Raw genomic sequence first — 21,342 nt, 5'->3', positions numbered from 1 at the left:
AAGTGTACAGGAGGTGTAGGTTCCCTTATGCATAGTGATATCCTGAGGTCAATATGTGAAGGAATATTAATGTAATAATGATGTCATGTATGAAAAGACTGTGGTAGACTGCGTCATTTCAAGCTATGATAATGATATGCCTTTGTCATCTGGGGTAATCTATTGTTTGAGAGAAATGTGGCCACTGCCATTACAATTCATCATGTAATCATCCAAGACCACCCAGCTTTCAACCAACTCTGTATCTTGCTCTATTGTTTTTATCTCAAAACTAAACGTGATTGCTTTTCCAAGAAGAAATGTCTTGAAGAATTTATTTCAGAGTACGGAATTTCCAACACTCTTATGTTTCCAGTACAACATTATTCCTCTATTATATCATTTTCCTAATCTTGTGTACTAAAGCAGTGCACATAGGTCACAACCAAGTCTTCTGCTGAATGACAGGTTTTATTTCCGATTTAGCCCAGCAGGATCAAGAGTGTAGCCCATTAAGATGAGATGTTTTCATGGATGGTTAAATACCAGTAATTTAATAAAAAAATACATAAATATAAATCCTATAGTGGTCTAAATAAGTGTTAAAAACCTATATTGAGTTCATGTAGACAAATCATTGGATTATACTACAAGAAAAGATCACTGGCCTATTGTACAGCCAACACCCCATAGCTGCACAGCTGTACATGTGAGAAGATGAGGAACACACATTTTGATGGATCAACACATCCATACCAGAGAGGCAAGTGAAACTACATAGCACTGCTCTCCTGAAGACTTTTGCCTCTTCAAATCCCTATAGGCTAACTTTTACTCTTTTATATAATGGTCCACAATGCTCCCGCCATAGATTGTATGCAGCCAAGATCAGTGTTCAGCTTGAAATGAAAACAGGATGCAGAACATTTTTCAGTTTATATAACTTTCCCATATAGTTTCCTTTGGTGCCGGCAAAGTAGAAATTTCCTTGGAGATGTGTCATCATGTTAGTGTTACGGTTGAACTAAAGTTCACTAATAATTAGGTGAGCAGAAATAGGCCAATGAGTTCAAGGACTGCAATGTGTAAACTATTTTATGGAAGTCTGTTATAGGATCTGGCAACCAGTGCTTAACTATTTCAGAGAAAGATGGATCGTTACAGGACCCTTCCAACAGATGATAGTTTATTAGTGTAAAGCTGCCAAGCTAATGAACACTGATATAAGATAATCAGGAAAAGCAAATAAAGCTGATATGTCAGCACACATTCATTTTACCAGTGGTTTCTTGTGAATGTAAGCCTGAATACTGAGAGGTTGTGATGTGTCCTGAATGTTAGATTCCACGTCATGACTTCATATACTTTATTTTACACTTCCAGCAACTGCAACGTGGACTTCATTCAGATGGCTGTGATATGGGCGCATTTTAGAGTCCGTATTATGACTACAGTTCCTGGCCTGACCATCGGTCTCTTGACCCCAACATACAGCATCATAGGCATACAGTATATGATGCTGTAAGTTTAGGTCATTAAACCAAGGTCCGTTCGGAAACAGTGAATATAATATGGATGCTAAAATACACTATTTTAGCATTTACAGACTAGCAAGTTCTTCTAAGCAGGACAGGATAGCAGATTTATTTATGAAATGTATAACCCTTTAATGACACAGCAATTTTTAGCTTTTTCGTATTCCTTTATTTTACTCCCGGCCTTCCCAGAGCCATATCTTTTTTATTAGTTTTTAATTTCTTCGGAGCTGTGTAAGGGCTCATTATTTGCAAAGTGATCTTAGTTTTTTTAACTGATACCATTTTGTGGGGTGTATGACCTCTTAATCACTTTTTTATTTTATTTTTGGGGGGGGGGGGGGGGAAATGAGTGGACCAAACTGTGAATCGGCCATTTTGATTTTTTTCCATTGCTAATGATGTTTATTTATTATTGTTTATTTTTATTATGAGAAAAGAGAAGGTGATTAGAATTTTTACATTTGTATTTTTTTATATTTGTAAAACATTTTTTACACTTATTTGAAATCCCTCTAGGGGAATTAAACTTGCAATCGTCTGATTGCTTCACCCATGGAATGCAATGATTTAGCATTTCAGCCTAAGGCTACACCCACATGACCGTATGAATGAGTTTGCATCCGTTCCACAATTTTGTGGAACGGGTGCAGACCCATTCATTTTGTGGGCCCCACAAAAAATAAAGAATATGTCCTATTCTTGTCCACAATTGCGGACAAGAATAGGCAATTTCTATGATAGCCGCGGCATGTGCGGTCTGCAAATTGTGGAACGCACAAGGCCCGGTATCTGTGTTTTGCAGATCCGCAAAACACCACATTCGTATGAATGTAGCCTTAGGGACATTTACAGGCAGGGCTCCATAGGAACATCTCTGAGGCAGGCCTTGGAGCCTTCATAAGGCAAAAAGATGCCATAGCAACTGAACAGCTCCCTTGATCTTGATGTGGGGGAGCTGTTCGGGCCCCACGCAGTGCTCCCATGAACAGATTGCTCAGATACTGTGGTCACAATTGGCCATGGCATCTGAAGGGTTTAAATGTCCATGCATTATCCCCGATCACAGACAATGCCTCCAGGTGTCTGCGGATCTTTAAAGATTGAACTGCACCATACATGTACAGCACAAGTCGTCAGGGGTTAAATGGGTTAGCCACTGTTTGGCAACTGTTGACCAATGTGTATGTAAGATGACTATTTGGCACTTACTAATATAGCCTTTGCTGATCTCCTGGGCTATTTGTTAGATTTCCCAGTACACTTCCCAGTATGCTAGTATGTCCCATATTTGGGCAAATCTGTGCTGTTTGCATAGAGGTCCTGTCTATAGGATGGTCGCTGATGGAGGGTCTGTGACCAGACAAATTACAAATTTTCTTCCATTTAGACACCCTGCACTAACTCCCAAAAGTGCAAACGCAGATGGCAGGTGCAGTGTATTTGAATGGAGGAGAATAATGTTTCCTCCATCAGCAGCCATTGTATGGACAGGATCTCCGTGTGGACAGAAAATAAGACTTGGCCAACAAGGGGGCTTGCATACCTTATTAAATATAAACGGTGCAGAACAGTCATCTTACAAACACATTGATTAACAGTTTCAAGAAAATTGCCAGATCCTTTAATTGTGAGATATGGCAATGTTACCATACATATTAATTTACAATATCTATTTTACAACTTTTTTTTTTGTGTTTTTGAAATAAAAATCACTTAGCAAAGGCCTAAGGGCATATGCATATTGCTCTGCCTGCTGAGATCCTCACTGATCCTGAGGTTTAATGGGCAACAGTGCTTAGATTTATGTATATATAGTTGAGGGGCAATATATGGGCTGAGCCATGAGGCAAAAAAGGAGGACCTATCATAAAGGCAGTACAATTTTTAACACAAGTAAATTAGAAGTTTATTTATTTGTATTAACAGGACCACTTGTGGCCGATATCAAAAATAATTTAATCTTGGATATTAGAGGGCGCCCTCCCACAAACATTTATGGCACATTGACACAATATGTCATAAACGTTTGATTGGCAAGGATTCAGGTGCTGGTACCCTAACTGATCCAGACATGGTGTCCCATAATCTCAGAGACAAATGATGACTGGGAGGAGAAGATGGATTCTGGAGCTGTGCAATGGAAGAATAACTAAAAGATCCTTGTCTGCAGTCTTAAAACATTTGCAGATATACTTTGCAGTGGGCTGCTTTTTCTCTATTGGTAATGTTACCTCAGCTACCAAATATATTCAAAAAAGTCAAATGTACAGTATATATAAAAATATCAGTAATGCAGAAACCGCTAGGTTATGATGTTCATCTGATCCTAGCAGGTGATGAAAAGATGAATGAACAAGTTCCAGCACATCTTGCAGTTGGCCAGTTCTTACATCTGACAAGCTGTACACAGCCAGGCCCAGGCCCTTGACAAGCAGAGTGTATTATTTTTTCATACTGAAGGGTGGGTCAAGCCGGGACATGATCACATTGATCTTTTCAACACTATATGTGATGCAAGTTATTTTCTGGACTGAAGACAGTATGTATTTTTGCAGATGTGGCAAGTTATCTGTAAATAAGCCATCAATGATTTAACTGTGTTTTTCAGTGCCAGCCTTTGCTTTGAAACACTTTTATATATTTGGCAATGGTAAGCTGGTGGAGGGGGCAAGTCACTCATCATTACTGTATATGTTCCTCTGACAATTATTATAGCACACAGCAGGGCCATTGTCATGGGCTTCTAATGCGCATTTGTGGTTTACACCCATCATTCTGGGACCCAAAGTGTGCTAAAATCTCTCATAAGTGAAGAGAGAGGAAGAACCTTCCAGGTTACAAAGAGCAGAAGGCTTTCTGGTGCCTCAGCAAGGGGGATAGAGACACATAAATTATTCCTGATGAAACCTCCTGTCCACACATGAAAATGTTGATACAGATGAGGAGTTAGTTTTTACATGCAATGTAGTACTGGAGGCCAATAAAATAAAAACAGAAAAGAAGATAATATATTAGTTACAACTGGTTTCATAAGAAACCAGAATGAGTCATGTAATGGCCAGGACAAGTTTACTCAACTTTTGGCAAAGCATATGGGTACTTGAAGTTAATACCTTAACTCTGTGCTGCAAAATTAATAAAAGTGGCAATGTCTAAGTCTGTAATACATTTTCTATGATCACTTTAATTTCTTTTAATTTACTTCACCTTACATTAAAGGGGTGGTGCAGCGTCATTATATTGATGACCTATCTTCAGAACAGGTCATCAGTATCAGATCAGGGAGCTCGGTGTCCTCTTCAGTGTTTACCTGCCAGCAGTGCAGTATAAAGGCCACCAATTATTTTTAATAATTGTAATATACATTGTAGTATGCTTGTGAGCAATTTTCCCCATCAGGGTTTCTAAAGCTGGACTCTTTAAAGCCTATTACATCATGATGTTCATAAGGAAACACATATGGAAAATCCATATATCACTTTACTTCACATATGCATATATATATTGGACATACAATGGCAGATACAAAAAGGAAAATGACAGAGCATTTAGGTTTGTGTCTTGTTAGAAATCGATTATTTTATTAGACAAATTCATCCTGGTATTAGTAAGACAGCCATTAAATAAAGTGTTTTGTTCTTTCCGACTTTCCTTTGTGGTCGGGGCTACCCCTGTACCGGGACCCTAACTGGTAGTTAACTAAACGGTTTGATTTGTGCCGTAACCGCAACGTCGTAGGGATGACTGAAGGAGGCCATCCCCTGGTGAGATGATGAAAAGGAGGGTGGGAAGGGTGGGTGTGTTGAGCAGACGTAGGATGTAGGGGAGGGGGAATGGAACCTAAATAGCATGGCAGAGCCCCTCCCACAAATACAGGCCAATGAATCGGCCTTAAAACTTGTTATACAGGTTCAGAAAATGTGTCATGAAGCATAGAGTGCATAGAAAGCTTGAGTGATGTGGATTACTTCATGGCTGGATACAAAGTCTTCTGTGAGGACCAAGTGTTAACTATAATGGTGTGCAGGGACATACTCTTGATGGATATTAGCAGATGTACACACATGCATATACACACATACTGTAGACACCGATATATAGACATACATTTACACACTATACACACTTAACAGAACAGTCTAGTCTCTCTTTTGACTTTAGATACTATATGCTAATAGTTATCGTCTTCCTGTGGCCTAGTCCTCTATGTTCTTGGCCACCTCTATCTCCTCTCAGCGTCTTAGTAGGGTCAGGGAATGGGGTGCCAGAGCTAAGGGGGTTGGGTGCCTAGACAGAGTAGTAGCTAAAGGGGCTAACCAGACTGACGGATAAAGAAGAAGAAAGAGGGACAGAACTAAAACAGCATACCGGGCAAAAGACATTTCTTAGCAGTAGCATGTCAACACCACTCAGTGTTGGAGCTTTGTGAAGCTGACTTTTATAGGTAGCAGCCACTGAATTAAATGCAGAGCAGGCTGCTTTACCTATACCTAATCCTAACACACACACACACAAGAAACTACACAGAACATGTAGAAAAAGTCCTACAGCCTCCAAAAACAGAACACTTAATACTGGCCAATGTTCAGGCAGATTATCGCTAATAAACGTTCGTAGGACGTGCCAGAGTAAAGGTGCCACCGATTTCCTTGTTCATCGGGTAATAGGATCGTTGGTGCGGACACCTAAAACATTGTTTACTGGCAGCAGATCGTTCAGTCTAAACAGCCCTATGCTACCGGCAAACAATTATTCTATATGGGGATGAGTGTGTCACGCTTTGCCCTGTGAATGTGTGGAGGTCTGTCAGACTGGCTGCACATGTATGACTTCTCTGTTTGTTTTGATTAGAGTTTGAGCTGGATCCACCTTCCCTCAGGTATACTGGTTTCATTGTTAGTGAGGCTATTTATCCCTCCTTCCCCCAGTGGCCTGTGTGGGTTATAGTTCTTTCCTGGGAGCTCTTGATTTGTGGTGGATCGTTTGCTCCAGCTCTGCTCAAGATAAGTCCTCTCCTTTATTTCTCTTTGTGTGTTTTATCTAGGCCTCTAGGGAGACGTTTGCTTCCTCCTGGTTTGAAGAAGCAGGTTGCCTTTTCCCTTTTCCCTGCTGCTTAGGGTTTGCCCAGGGTGTTTAGGTTTAGGCACAAGGGCATGTGCATATCCACCCTAAGGGTATGCACATGGGCACAGCAGTTTAGGGAAAGCTTTTAGGGATCGCTAGGAGGTGACCCTTTTCTCCCTAGTTTTTGGGCCTAATTGTTTGTTCTGTTTGTTTTCCCGTGTTTGGTTATTTCCCTGCTTATCTAACTATCGTGACAGAGTGATGGCATTAACTTTCTGCCCGACAATCATCTGTTCAATTGAGAAGTGTAAAGGGGCCTTTAAATAAATGCTACTTTTACCACTATCTTCTCCTCTTCCTGGTTTGGCCCCACCTGCATTGTGACATCATCAAAGGTACTTTAGCAATTACTCTGAGTTTTATACTGCAGCTTATTACCTTACTCTTTGTGTGCAGAACAGATCTTTCCGCCGTCTTTCCTGCCTGCACTGATCACAAAGATTGGTGTCAGGCAGGGAGAGATGGAAGTGTGTAGATGCACAGCTTACTCACAGATCTGGCAAAGAGCTGTAATGAGCGCTCTGCTGGATCATTAAGGAAGTAGTCAGGGAGGTCTGGCACTGCTGACTGTGGACTATAAGGTACAGGCACTTTTTAGCAAGATTTTTTCTTGCTAAAAAAAGCCATCTTATAGTCCCAAAAATACGGTAATTAAAAGTGGATATGCAAAAGTTCTGTATAGATTATACAGTAAGCCCTCAGAAATGTTTTCTTCTAGTGGGCTGATATCAAACTACATTGCTTCCCAAATGTTTGGTAACTGATCACATGGCTGGGGGTAATGTGGGACATTTAAAAAAATAGCCACTAGAAAATGTGATAAAAAAAATCAACAATACTCCCCTGTTAAGAACCCTGCTGCTCCAGTGCCAACACTCCAGCACTTGTTTGTGCTTGTCCTGTCACATGCACCTACTGTATGCGACTGCTGCAACCAATCACTGGGATTCAGAAGCTATGTCTTGTACATTTATGCATCACCACTGAGGTCAGTGATTGACTGCAACGGACTGCACATGAATATAAGTGATCGCTGCAGCAAAATAAACAAAGAACGGGAGGAGTCACTGGAGGAACAGCACTGGAATAAATGGAATTTAAGGGGCGAGTATTGGTTATTATTTTGTTTATCACATTTCTTGCTGTTTGGCTATTCTTGAAAAAATATGGCTAGGATTCAAGTTTTAATGTCACTGTATTTCACACATTATATGTCCTATAGGCTGTATATAGAAAGAGTGAGAGTTCCCCTAGTTACTGTGGTTAGGCAGGGCTGGCACCACTTAGGAGAAAGTGAGTCAGTGTAGTGTGAGCTGTAGATAACGAGTAAAGCTGACACGGAAAACATCTCAATGATCATGCCTAAGGATGACTGGATTCATCTGAAACGCACAGTCTATATACTAATATGTACTGGATATTTTAGTGGGATAAAATAAGGAATGTTAGTTTTATTTCAAGTGCCAAAGCTTCCATTTTTCTTAGAACATATACACATTTAATAACTGTTAGCTGAACGATGGTTTGGTCAACAGCTATCTGTCTCCTGACTCCTCCATACACATACACACCAATAGAGGAAGTTCTCATAAGGAGAGTATTTGAAGTCAGTTTTGCTTGAGTCTGTGTTGGCGTACTTATGCCATATTTACCAAATGTCTCATGTCTCTTCTCCTTAAACCTTATTCTTTTGTCTAGAAAAGCTACTCCAGTTTTCCTACTCCACCCTCCTACAGGAATGAGATGGCAACTTTCTGTAACTTTTAAAAAATGTCTCACTGATGAATCTGGAGTAAAACTCCTTAGCATTGCTAACGACACACACTTTTCCACCCACATTGCAAAACTTGAGTGAGTGGTGTAACAGTGCAAAAAGTCGCAAAATCTTTCTGCAAGTGAGTGGAAAAAGTTGCAAAAGCCCTATTTTGAGACTTTTTGAAGCCAGAATTCTGGATTGAAGGTATAATAAATATGCCCCCTCCCTATCTGTTTTCAATAGAGAGAGAGGAGGAAGCCACCACAACAGCTTTTCTTTGAATTGGCCAAAAATTTAGGGGAGAATTGGGAGTTTCCAAGATCTTTTTTAACTCTTTCGACTGATAACAGTGTATCTAATAAAAATGAATGGCACAGGGTGAGTTTATTTGTAGAAGTGACATATTTATAATAATGCATTTATGGGAAAACTAACCTTGGTGGACAATCCCTTCTGTTACATGCAGTGGGATTTATGGATGGTTTGGGCTTCTCTTGGCAGTATGACGCATTGACCTCTTGCTTGTCAAGAACACACCTCAGCTGTGGATGTTGGATGCCTCTATTACCACATGATGTTGTACATGGCAGGTGACCAACCAAAGTCCACTGGTAATCTGTTTATGAAACAAGCAACAAATATGAGCCAATAAAAACATATAACCAAAATTGTTCAATTGTTTTGTTTATGAAACAAGTTGTGGAAGGGAATATATTACAAAACTATCACAATGTAGTTATTCTGAATGTAAGTTTCCCAAACATTACAACATGGTGACATAATTCAGATGATAAAACTAAAGGTAATTGTACATGAAACATACCTTTGCAGCTCCCACTTATGTGCCATAGGGAAGCTTATTAGAAGCGTTTTTGTGTTAAGTGCAGCTCGAAGTTTAGAAAACCCATGTGCCTATGGCAAGTTAAATGGGTTCTCAGGGTATGATTTAAAATGGCCGCCAGCAACCTGTCCTGGAATGTGAGCAGGACTGATGGTCTTTACATGCGGGGCAGCCTAGGGTGGTGAGGTGGTGGGGCCTTTATAACATACATTATCAGAGAAAAATGACTCTTATGTTCACCTGCAGGGCAGGACTGAGATTAATGAGCAGCCCTGGCACACAAACCCTACCACCCCATATAACATGTTGCCCTAAGCCCTATTTTGCAGAAAAATAGTGGCATACAATGCACAATGTGCATTACTTTACTTGGTCATGCCATTTAGCACTCCCTTAAATATATAAACCCACATTATTAAGGGTACTTTCACACTAGCACTAGTTTTCCGGTATTAAGTTCCGTCATAGGGGCTCAATACCGGGAAAAAAACGCTTCAGTTTTATCCTAATGCATTCTGAATGGAAAGCAATCCATTCAGTATGCATCAGGATGTCTTTAGTTCAGTCCCCCTTATGGTATTTGGGCAAATAAATACTGCAGCATGTGTTCCGGAAAAACAGATCTGGTTTCCCGGTCTGCGCATGCACAGACCTTTAAAAATGTGAAAAAAAAAAAATACCGGATCCATTTTTCCATATGACACCGGAGAGGGGGATCCAGTATTTCAATGCATTTGAACTGCCTGCTGGAATCCTCTAACACAAGTGTGAAAGTACCCTTACTGATAAGTAGGAAAATAAAAGCTAAACATAGAAACAGTAGCATCAGATATTATGATAAAGCACAAATTACCCCCCAGCAGTGACAGCTACCACAGCAGGCTGAATAAATACCACAGGCTCTTCTAGTCTTGGAAACCACACTGATAGTGCAGGGCTTGCATTATCAATTCAGTTTCTTCTTAAACATGTCAGGAAACCCCCTGACCAATTGGCCCACCTGGATCTGCCTGGTATGACAGATTACCATTTTGGACCTATTCACCTGTACTTCTACTTTAGGCAAAGTTCAGTAACCATTTAAGGTGAATTTGAAATTGTGAAGGAAAACTGAATTAGCTTCATGCATAGTCGACAATTATATGGAGAACTGTATAGAGTTGGCAATTTATGTGCTGAGACATGCATCTTATCCATCACAATTATCTGAAGTTTAACTTACCCTGAAGTGACAGAAAAGCTTTTTGCATGATTGAATCTGACGGATTCTTCCGAATAACACAACTATATTCTCCCTGGTAGTCCTTGCTTATGTTAGTTAGCTGAAGAATCTGTCCACCTTCCATAATATCATATGTTAGCTTTGTATCACTGTTTAGTGGTTGACTTCTATGAAGCCAGGTGATATGGGGGACAGAATCACCTTTCACTGGACATCCTGTAAAAATAATACATGATATGTGGTTGTATTAGAACTATGAATTTTGCCATTAACAATGTACATAACCATCTTACTTGTGAATAGAGATTTGTCTTTCTAGACTTGTAAACTGAATTAGACATATGTTAGCGAATCCAAGCACCAAAGTAAAATTTTGGGGGAATTTAGTACCCATCTTCCACACTAATAGTTCTGTCGTTCCTGAAGCTTCTAGTATAAAGTCTTACTGTCTATACTAGAAACACCATGTTTTACTAAAGGCAAATAATTAAAGATAAGATATACAGTGAGGAACAGAAGTATTTGAACACCCTGCGATTTTGCAAGTTCTCCCACTTAGAAATCATGGAGGGGTCTGAAATTCACATTGTAGGTGCATTCCCACTCTGAGAGACCAATTATTATTTTTTTTAAATCAGAAAATCACATTGTATGATTTTTTAAGAATTTATTTTGCACTGTTGAACATAAGTATTTGAACACCTGAGAAAATCAGTGTTAATATTTGGTACAGAGGTCAAATGTTTCCTGTAGTTCTTGACCAGGTTTTCACACACTGCAACAGGGATTTTAGCCTACTCCTCCACACAGATCTCCTCTAGATATGTCAGATTTCGGGGCTGTCGCTAAGCAACACAGAGTTTCAGCTCCCTCCAAAGATGTTCTATTGGATTTAGGTCTGGAGACTGGCTAGGCCACTCCGGAACCTTCATATGCTTCTTACGGAGCCACTCCTTGGTTATCCTGGCTGTGTGCTTCGGGTCGTTGTCATGTTGAAACACCCAGCCACGACCCGTCTTCAATGCCCTGACTGAGGGAAGGAGGTTGTTGCTCAAAATCTCACAAAAAATTGCCCCATTCATCGTCTCCTTACCGCAGTTGTCCTGTCATCTTCGCATAAAAGCAGCCCCAACACATGATATTACCACCCCCATGCTTCACAATAGGGATGGTGTTCTTGGGATGCAACTCATCCTTCTTTTTCCTCCAAACACGAAGAGTGAAGTTTAGACCAAAAAGTTCTACTTTAGTCTCAGCTGACCACATGACTTTCTCCCATGCCTCCTTTGGATCATCCAGATGGTCATTGGCAAACTTCAGACGGGCCTGGACATGTGATGACTTGAGCAGGGGAACCTTCCGTGCAATGCATGATTTGAAACCATGACGGCGTAGTGTTCTACCGACAGTGACCTTTGAAACTGTGGCCCCAGCTCTCTACATGTCATTGACCAGCTACTCGCTTGTAGTTCTGGGCTGATTCCTCACCTTTCTTGTCATCAGTGATACCCCACGAGGTGGGATCTTGCATGGAGCCCCAGTCCGAGGGAGACTAACAGTCGTCTTTAGCCTCTTCCATTTTCTAACAGTTGCTCCAAGAGTTGATCTATTTTCACCAAGCTGCTTGGCAATTGCCCCATAGCCCTTACCAGCCTTGTCGAGGTCCACAATTTTGTCTCTGGTGTCTTTTGACAGCTCTTTGGTCTTGCCCTTGGTAGAAGTTGGCGTCTGACTGACTGGGATGGACAGAGGTCTTTAAATAGCTCAGACAGGTGCTACTAAGTTAGATTAATGAGTAGAGTAGAGGTGGACTTTTTAAAAGGCACAGTAACAGGTCTTTGAGAGCCAGGATTCTTGCTGTTTCTCAGGTGTTAGAATACTTATGTTCAGCAGTGCAAGACAAACAAATTCTTTAAAAACCATACAATGTGATTTCCTGATTTTTTTATTTATTCTGTCTCTCAGAATGGGAATGCACCTACAATGTGAATTTCAGACCCCTCCATGATTTCTAAGTGGCAGAACTTGCAAAATCGCAGGGTGTTCAAACACTTCTGTTCCTCACTGTACCATAATAATAATGATAATCTTTATTTATCTGTAGGCACAAACATGAAAAGAGAGATAGAGATGTGAGAGATCAGGTTTTGATATAAGAAAAAAGGAAAGAAGTCAATTTATGAAGTGTAATTTGTATTTTGTGTTTTTTATGGCATCCTTAAAACTTTGACTGCTAGGAATTAGACTTGAGCGAATTGAGCTGGATCCGAACGCAATTTGTTAAAAATTTTTAGTTCTAATGCTGTTTCCGTACAGCATTAAAATGTATTGGCTCCGTGAAGCAAAACTTTGTCTCAGCCTAATTGGCACGAGACTTTGGTGAATTACTTTGGTATTCCTATCTGCGTATTGAAAAACATTTTAAAATAGGAATCCAAAATCAGCTTTGGTACTGGCTAGTACCTTGGTACTGAACCCAACTTCGGATACCTATTTTAAAATGTTTTTCAATACGCAGATAGGAGTACCGAAGTAATTCACCAAAGTTTCCTCATTTTCTCAATAGCCGATTTGTTGTTTTTTATTTTTGCCGCTTCACTTCCCCAAAAATTGATTAAAGTGATAAAAAAAAGTGATACACTCTAAAATGGTATTAAAATTTCAACTGGATTTTTTCCACTGCCTGTTGCTTAGAGTTGGTAAAATCTCATCTACTTTGCTGCCATTGTAATACACTACAGATTTTTCACTGGCAAAATCCATATGCAAAATCTAAAGTGTATCTGCTTTGTCTGAACATACTTTTAGGAGCCAGGAAAGTTAACTGTTATGATTTTGCAGCCTTGTGCATGTTACTTTGCCCAGTACAGAGAAAGTTAAAGAAGGAGTATTAAACAATTCATTTAATCAAATAAGCCACAGATATTGCATTACTTTTTAATAACCAATATCCACAAAAATTTGTCTTGTGTATTAATATTTACAATATGTACCTTTACCTACCACGCCATGATGAATATAGGGGGTCATCTACGAACAGATTAATGCCACTGTTGTGGCGTATATCTGCTGCAGATTCTGTCGCATGCCATGTTGCGGCAAAATCTGCAACTTTTTCCCCGCTCATGGCAGGTGTAAAGAAGGGGACGTGGCATAGGTGGGGATGGGCCAGCAGGCCCATCTCATTCGTCATTTTCTACATCTGGTTTAGGCGTAAAAAATGATCTTATCAAAGAAGCTGTTTTACATTTATATTTGGTGGTGGATACGCTGAAATTATGTAGAGGCCTGCGCTTCTACATAACTCCAGCGGATCCACCGCCAGCGCAGGGGCTTATTAAAACCGGCGTCCAAATTGCCAGTCTTAATAAATGTGCAGTGTTTTCACTATACTAATGTATCCTGTCCTTTAAAAATATGTTCATTTTGCAGAAAATCAATGTTTGTAATACAGTATATTGAGTGGCTTGCAGTTGGTCTAATAATGGAGGTGATGCATGCATACTCAGTTTTAAGGTCACTGATATTGTCCTGTTTTATGCTTCTTTCACAGGAGTTCCAGCAGGCTGCTCCGGGAGAGAACAGCCTGCTGTAGCTTTCTGGATCTGGCATTGCCGAACAGTACTGGAATGCCCACCAGCCCCATTGACTATAATAGGGTCTGGCAGAGATCCAGCTGCTACCCTGCAAATATGATTCGGCCAGACAAATACAACTGCACAAACCAGTATTTGTCCGGCTGAATCCCGGCATATTTGCCAGGCCCCATTACAGTCAACGGGGCCTGCGGGCATTGCTTTAACACCCGACAGTGCCGGATCCAGCTACCACAAGCAGGCTGTTCTCTGCTGAAACAGCCTGCTGGAACTCCTGCCACAAATGTGAAACTAGCCTTAGAAAGGGGAAACATATTTAAGACATAACATGTTAGAGGGGAAGGTAAAACAGGTGCCATTGGTAGCAGCTAGGAGAATTGGCAGTATGAAAAAGCTGACCATGTACATTCCTTTTACCATAACAAGATGTTTAGCTGTCCACAGTGCAAGGACAAACAAGGCTGGGTAATATACTGTATGCATGAAATGATGATGCCGTAATACTAAAAATGTATGGCTTTCCATATAACTGTCCTTTAGCTTTAGTAACCCGTAAAGACCTGATCAGTTCTTAGATTCTTGTACTGGGTGTAGGCTAAATCAGTGGATTTGGGAGTGAGTAGGGACATATTGTTGGGAGTACAGCCTTCACAGAACGCAGTATGGAAGTTATCAGTCGCTAGTTAATGCATAAATCATAATCCTAGTTCCTCTGAGACATGGACTTTAGCAAATGCCAGGGTGTAACAGACAGATGTGTTCAATTTACATATAGAATCTTTTTGGGATTTGTTGAAATAGAGAAGAAACTGAAACTTGTCATTAGCTCAGTGTGGTATTAAAGATGATATGCAAACTTGTTTCTGAGTATACATGGTTACATCAGACATCACCAGAACAGAACATAGCAATTCACTCTATGAGAGCATTACCTAGACAAAGAATGGTAATTGCAGAGTATGTCACCGGCTGATTGCATAACGTCAAACGCCCATTGTGTAAAGAAAATATTTTCCTTCACCAGATGCTGATCACAAAAAGCAGGTTACTTTGTCTTTGTGATTAGAAAGTGATGTAGTGGGTAATTACCCTAAAATATCTAAACAGTAGGATAAGATTGTAAGGTCATTCTGTGACATATCACATAAAGAACTGCTGACATCTACACTAATACCAAAAGTGTAGCTCCAGGTTACAGCGCAGAATGGCTCACAACATGTACAGTGTTCCCACCATTGTGCTAATCAAATCAAAATCTGTAACAGAAAAGATCAACTCCATAGAAATGAATCTGAATGTGAATTGTATTCTGGTAAAAATGCCAGTTATCCAGAACTATCCTGCACACTTGTCTAACCAAAGCTGAAGGAAAGAGGTATATGAGCCACAGGGGATTCCCAAACCACATGAGGATTAGGGCTCATGCACACGAACCACACCACGGATCCGCAAAATACTGATTCTGTGTGCATTCCATATTTTTCTCACTCCCATCAATAGAAAGTACTAATCATGTACTTTTAGGCCTCATGCACACGACCGTTGTGTGCATCCGTGTCCGTTGTTCCATTTTCCGTGATTTTCTACGGACCCATTGACTTTCAATGGGTCCGTTAAAAACTCGGAAAATGCACCATTTGTCATCCGCGTCCGTGATTCGTGTTTCCTGTCCGTCAAAAAAATAAGACCTGTCCTATTTTTTTGACGGACAACGGTTCGCGGACCCATTCAAGTCTATGGGTCCGTGAAAAAACACGGAGGCACACAAGATTGTCATCCGCGTCCGTGATCCGTGTCTGTTTTTTTCCTATAATTTTCAAGGCAAATTGAAAAGACTTTCACTTTTCTAGTCTGGTGATCCTCCAAAAATCAAGGAAGACACATGGAAGAATAAACGGACACGGATCACGGAACAACGGAACCCCGTTTTGCGGACCGTGAAAAAATACTGTCATGTGCATGAGGCCTTAATCTGTTCATTAAAACAATGCTTCTGGAAACATTTTGGGCCAATATACAGTATCTGTTGAAATTTGGGTAAAATTCAGGCTGCAAATGAAAAAGTGGATACTGTCCTCATTGATTGGTTTGGCTGTCATATTTGGGAACCTTGTAATAATTATTTTGAAGTTGGTAATTTCCATGAGGTTTTAAGGAAGCATGTTACAGAGCAGGAGGAGCTCTTGAAACCGTCCAGGACAGGAGCAGCTCAATGAAAGAGCATATTACATACAATATGTTAATACAAGTCTATGGAGAGCGAAGGGGGAACAATAAGCACTAGCTGAGTGAGACACACAGGCGAATAGACTTTTGCAGCTGAATAGGAATTTTATATCTCAGTCCAAGTGCTTTATTCACAAATGTACAGGTCAGTACTTTGCTATAATGTCCTCCATGATCCTTAGGCTTCTTCTGGGTAAGAGGAAGTTATGAAGCAGATTCTCCTATTTTCTGTGTGCAGTGGATGGGAGCTTGTCTACATCCACCAAATCTGGGAGAACTGCAATCTAGACATCCAGCATGCACAGGGGAAACTGCTAAAAAATGCCAGATACAGTGTTACCCTTCATATACACCCACTGGACTATTGATTAATTCAAAGTCTGTTGAAAGGTTAGGTATGCTTTAATTGAATAAATTACAAGTTATACTGAATCTTTTTCCATAAAACTATATCTCAATCTGCTCTGCTCTATAACATACTGTCTACAGAGCATACACCATGTCGAATGTGACAGATTCTCTTCAAAAGCAGTTAGCATGAACTATACTAATAAATTAACAGTTTGTAACCTGCAGAAGCCTATGATCCAAACTAGGCTACATATCTTCATGTGGGCAGTTTTCTTACTACTTTTCATTGATACTGAAAGCAGTGTTTAGAAGGACATCTATAAAGAGTTAATACAACACAATATTAATCTGTGATCCCTGCTAAGAAGATATTTGTGTATATAGAAAAGGAACAACATGTGGTTCTTAGTAATGCTCTATACACAAAGTGCACAATAATCCACTTGACCTGTGTGCTCACTTCTCCCTGGGATAAACTTGTCAGTATCCTGATGAATCTCATATGCATTACTCATCCAGAAAGACTCAATGAGTTGCCTGAATCTACAAAACAGATACTGCTAAATAGAGATGGAGACAGAGGAAACACGTTGTACTGCACCTTGTATGTATATATAGGGGCTATAGCTTTAAAGGGAATCTGTCAGCTCCAAAAAACACCCCAAACTAGAGTAAGCAGTGTATAGTGTAAGTGATGCCAAGTCCGGTTAGATCATTTTGATTTCCCAACCCACTTGGATTCCGACACTGTACTCCCAAAAACCAGCAGTAAAAAGCGTGGAGTCCTCTCAATGCATTTCTACCTTTTGTCTCACCCCCATCTCCTCATAGACTGTAATCTGGGGAAGAGCAGGGCCTTCATTCATCTTGTTTTAATTATTGACCTGTTTGCTGCTATGTTATTTATGACTCTGTTTGTACTTGAACCCCCTGATTGTAACGCGCTGTGGAATATGTTGGCGCTCTATAAATAAAGATAATTATCAATATTATTATTATTTTACTAGATTGTCAGCGCACAGTAGCGAACTGCAAGTAAGTATGGAGATGAAAGTTACATAACCGGATTCTGCTTCACTGCTTACTGAACTGATTCAGCTTCATCTTCTCTTATACATTAATGATAGAAATGAATGCAGTGAATAGGGAGTACTGTGCAGCTGTAACTAAAAAGCTACAGAGTTCTCACTATGATAGGGCAAAGTGTTTCATGAATGCTCTACTCAGTCCCCAAGGAGAAGGCTTAGGGATTCTGCACAGAAGCAAATTTTTCCCAAGGCGGGGGAGATTTTAATATGTGCAGTTAAGAGAAGGGTGTCCACTGCAATTTTTGTCAATGTTTAAACACTTCCGGAAAGTCATGACTGTATTAGTTTGTATAGAAATTGTACACTAAAAAGACAATCATTTTAAACTGTGTCTAATGAATGGAGATTTCTGGCACTGGGACTGTGCAGAACTCTTAATTAATATGGGTCAGGGGGGAGAAATACAATATATCTTGCAGAAGCCAATTGAACTACGGTCAACCAGGAACACACATTCCACAGGAATTTTTGGCTGAGTGCATATTGGAGTATGTATTAATTATGAATAACTCCGGTTAAAATTTTAAACAATAAAACTGAGCTAATTCAATATTAAACCAAGTTTTACAAATCAACAACTACAAAATGATAATGTTCCTCGAATTATATGTCGCAAGGATCTTTCTTTCCAAACATGTGCTTGAGAAAAAAAAAAGGATAATAAAATGTTGAGACCATTTCTGTCATGGTTTTAATTATTTTTACCACTGGCCTCTTATTAATGGAGAGTACAAATTCCTTTGAGATGATAAGCCTTTATAAATCTGAATTGGATCTGATTAACTGCAGCATTGGTGTTCAATCTGTATTACATTAATATAAAGAACAAATTGATCTCTAACATAAGTCAGGGGAATTGTTGCAGCGATTATTTTGCCTGAGGAAGGCACTGCAGTGTTCTGCCAGCTATCAGTCTCCTTTGGTTTCTCTAGACAATAAAAACACATTTGATTTGTAAAATATAATGATTTATGCATTAGCACTAAAAGGCTGTTAAAATAATTTTTTAAGAAAAATTCTCAGGACTAATGCTGGATTTAGCATTACATAAGCACTCCTCTCAGGAGTTAGCAACTTAAGGGAGGTAATGTATGGCCTGGTGACCATATGTGAACCTAAAAAGGATTTTCTATGGCTCCAGACTAATTTAGAATTCAGATGTTTAACAGAATACATCAGCATGAATCCAGTATATATAACAGACTAGATTAAGAAAGACATCCATAATTGTCTTTATTGCATAGCACAAGCTGGTAGTCCTAGAAATCAAATAGCATCCATTTCCCCATCCATCCTCCTATAAAAACCTGATTTTACTAGGTAATGTTGATCTTAGTTGGCTTATGGACCGTATGTCTGATTGTCAACCTGGCCCCTTGATAGTTTTGCTCACATTGCAGATAGTAAAGGAGTTACCAGCTTTAGAAAAATGACTTGGCAGCGGCTTATGGCCTAAAATAACAAGTAATTCAATTCTCGCATCCCGGTCACTCCACTATTAACAGTCCCATGGTCTCTGCAGCGAGGATGTGCCTATGGTTGTCAACTTATTATTCATTACCGTTTTATAATTTGTCAGTCCATCATTTTTTGATAAATTGCCCAGAAAAAGAAATAATCTGGTTGGCTACCCTAGAAGCGCCTAGCATGTCATTGATGCAGCTTATCTCTGTCTGCAGAACTGATGTTAGTATGTACTGCATTTGATTGCTGTGGCCAGTGCCTGAAAGTATAACAGTATCTATAAGGCTAGTTTCACATTTACGACAAAAGATCCTGCAGGCTGTTCTGGCTGTTTTCCATGATATTTTTCTCTCTAGGTTCCATTCTTGGTTTTAGCTTACAAATACTTATGCAAAATACTGACCAGAATATTGCTATGAGAAAGTGGACATATGATCCTGAACACGAGCTTCCGGGTTTTAACCCTTTAGATGCCGTGATCTCACTTGATCACGGCATCTAAAGGCTTTAATGACTGCGATCGACATTATATTACCGTTCGCGGTCATTAACTGTGGGTCTCTGCTGTTTGAAACAGCGGAGACCCGCCGGCCATGTCGCCCGCTGTATGGGTGAGTGGGCGCCATGTTTGCCCATCACTCCAGCACGAAGGGGTTAAAATGCTGATGAAATACAGTATATAGGGAGGCTACATAGAAGCCAGATTGAAAGCAAAGTTTTTTAGTCACATAAAACCTCGAAAATCAGATCAAGTCATGTGGCATGATTGTTTGACGTCTCCTGTTCGTCGAAATGACAGTTATCGCCATTTGTCACAGAATAACTTTAAAGACGATTTAACGATCTATGCAGACTGGGTCTTTATTTCCCATCCTAAGGGTGCTCATCATTGATCTGTACAACACAAATCTGCATAAGCCTTACTCTGTATATCATGCACTCTGGTAGACTATGGTAGACTCTATGGCCCAGATTTAGCTTTACACTTACATCTTGCTCCACTTTTACATATGCCCAAAGTCACTTTTGGCTAAGTCAGATTTATTAACGGTCCTTTAATACTGTGATAAATGTGGTTTGATGGTAGCAGTTTATCCGTCAGTAAGCGGCTTTACAAAAGTCGCACGTCTTTATTAAAGAGTCGCATGTTATATTAAAAGGTTGCATAATATAAGCATGGTCCTCTCTGGAGTGAAATTGCGCAATTTTTTGCACAATTTTTAGCGACTTTTTAAATTGTCGCAATAGTAAATTTGCCTAGAGATTCATTTACATAAGAAAACACGCCCACTTTCAGAAAACTGGTGAGCATAGCGCAGAGCCTATAAAAGTTGCAAATTTTTGTGCAGTTTTAGCGATTGTGCAAAAATTTGCAACTTTTCACTCCATTATTTTGACTTTAGCTAATCATAAATCTGGCCCTATGGCTTTGTACAACAATTGAAAAGAAGTCCTGTTCCATTTAGAATTTTAATAGCAAAGAATAACATACGAAGCCAACACAATATAGATTTAGTGAATGCATATTATCTGACATTTTGATCAGTTAAAACAGGATTTGCTTCTAAGGTTATTTCCTGAACTAAAACCTAACATCTTTAAGGGGTAAATGGAAAACTTAAAAATGTGGCATCTCACTATGATTTATGGAACATTTTCTAACATAACAAATGTTAAAGAGTGTCCCACTGGTATGATCTACACAAGAGAGGTGCACGCTGATATCAAATCCTGAGCCACACGCTGCAAGAACCATGAGAAACTGACACAGATGTCAAACCTCTTGGAAAAATAATAATACAACAAAAGCACAATAAGCTAAAGAAAAATACACAAAGATAGGCTTTATTTCAAGTGGCGGCAGAATATCTCTTACGTTGTATCTTTTATTTTACTTTGATAGTCATTTACAAGAATAGAATTTCTTCTGCACAGGCCTGAAGTACACTGGTACAAGACATAACAACCCTTGGCAGATTTTTTGCAGAAAATTTCTGTGACTAAAACTCAGTTCAATTTACCTGAATGGGACTGTTTTGGGGGAAAGCACATAGATTTCTGCAAATCTTATTCAAATGAATGGCACAGATTTTCAATGCCCCCTTAGGCTTAAAATATATAATTATGAACAATTTACTGAAATAACCTGTCAGGAGT

The 21,342-nt window shown here is 39.7% G+C and overlaps 1 protein-coding gene across 3 annotated transcripts in view; it reads right to left on the bottom strand.

Annotated features, from left to right (window-relative positions):
* ADAMTSL1 (ADAMTS like 1) overlaps positions 1 to 21,342 on the bottom strand; it is a 913,450-nt gene that overhangs the window by 12,404 nt on the left and 879,704 nt on the right. For all 3 annotated transcript variants that reach the window (XM_044271585.1, XM_044271577.1, XM_044271588.1), the window contains 2 exons: positions 10,461 to 10,676; positions 8,833 to 9,013 (listed from right to left, as the gene is read on the bottom strand). In XM_044271585.1, coding sequence (XP_044127520.1) covers positions 8,833 to 9,013; positions 10,461 to 10,676 — 397 coding nt within the window. The remainder of the gene's footprint in view (positions 1 to 8,832; positions 9,014 to 10,460; positions 10,677 to 21,342) is intronic.

This window comes from Bufo gargarizans, chromosome 1 (genome assembly GCF_014858855.1).
Source record: "Bufo gargarizans isolate SCDJY-AF-19 chromosome 1, ASM1485885v1, whole genome shotgun sequence".
Lineage (NCBI taxonomy): Eukaryota > Metazoa > Chordata > Amphibia > Anura > Bufonidae > Bufo > Bufo gargarizans.
The sequence above is the reverse complement of the archived record's forward strand: the minus strand, read 5'-3'. Positions and strand labels throughout refer to the sequence as shown.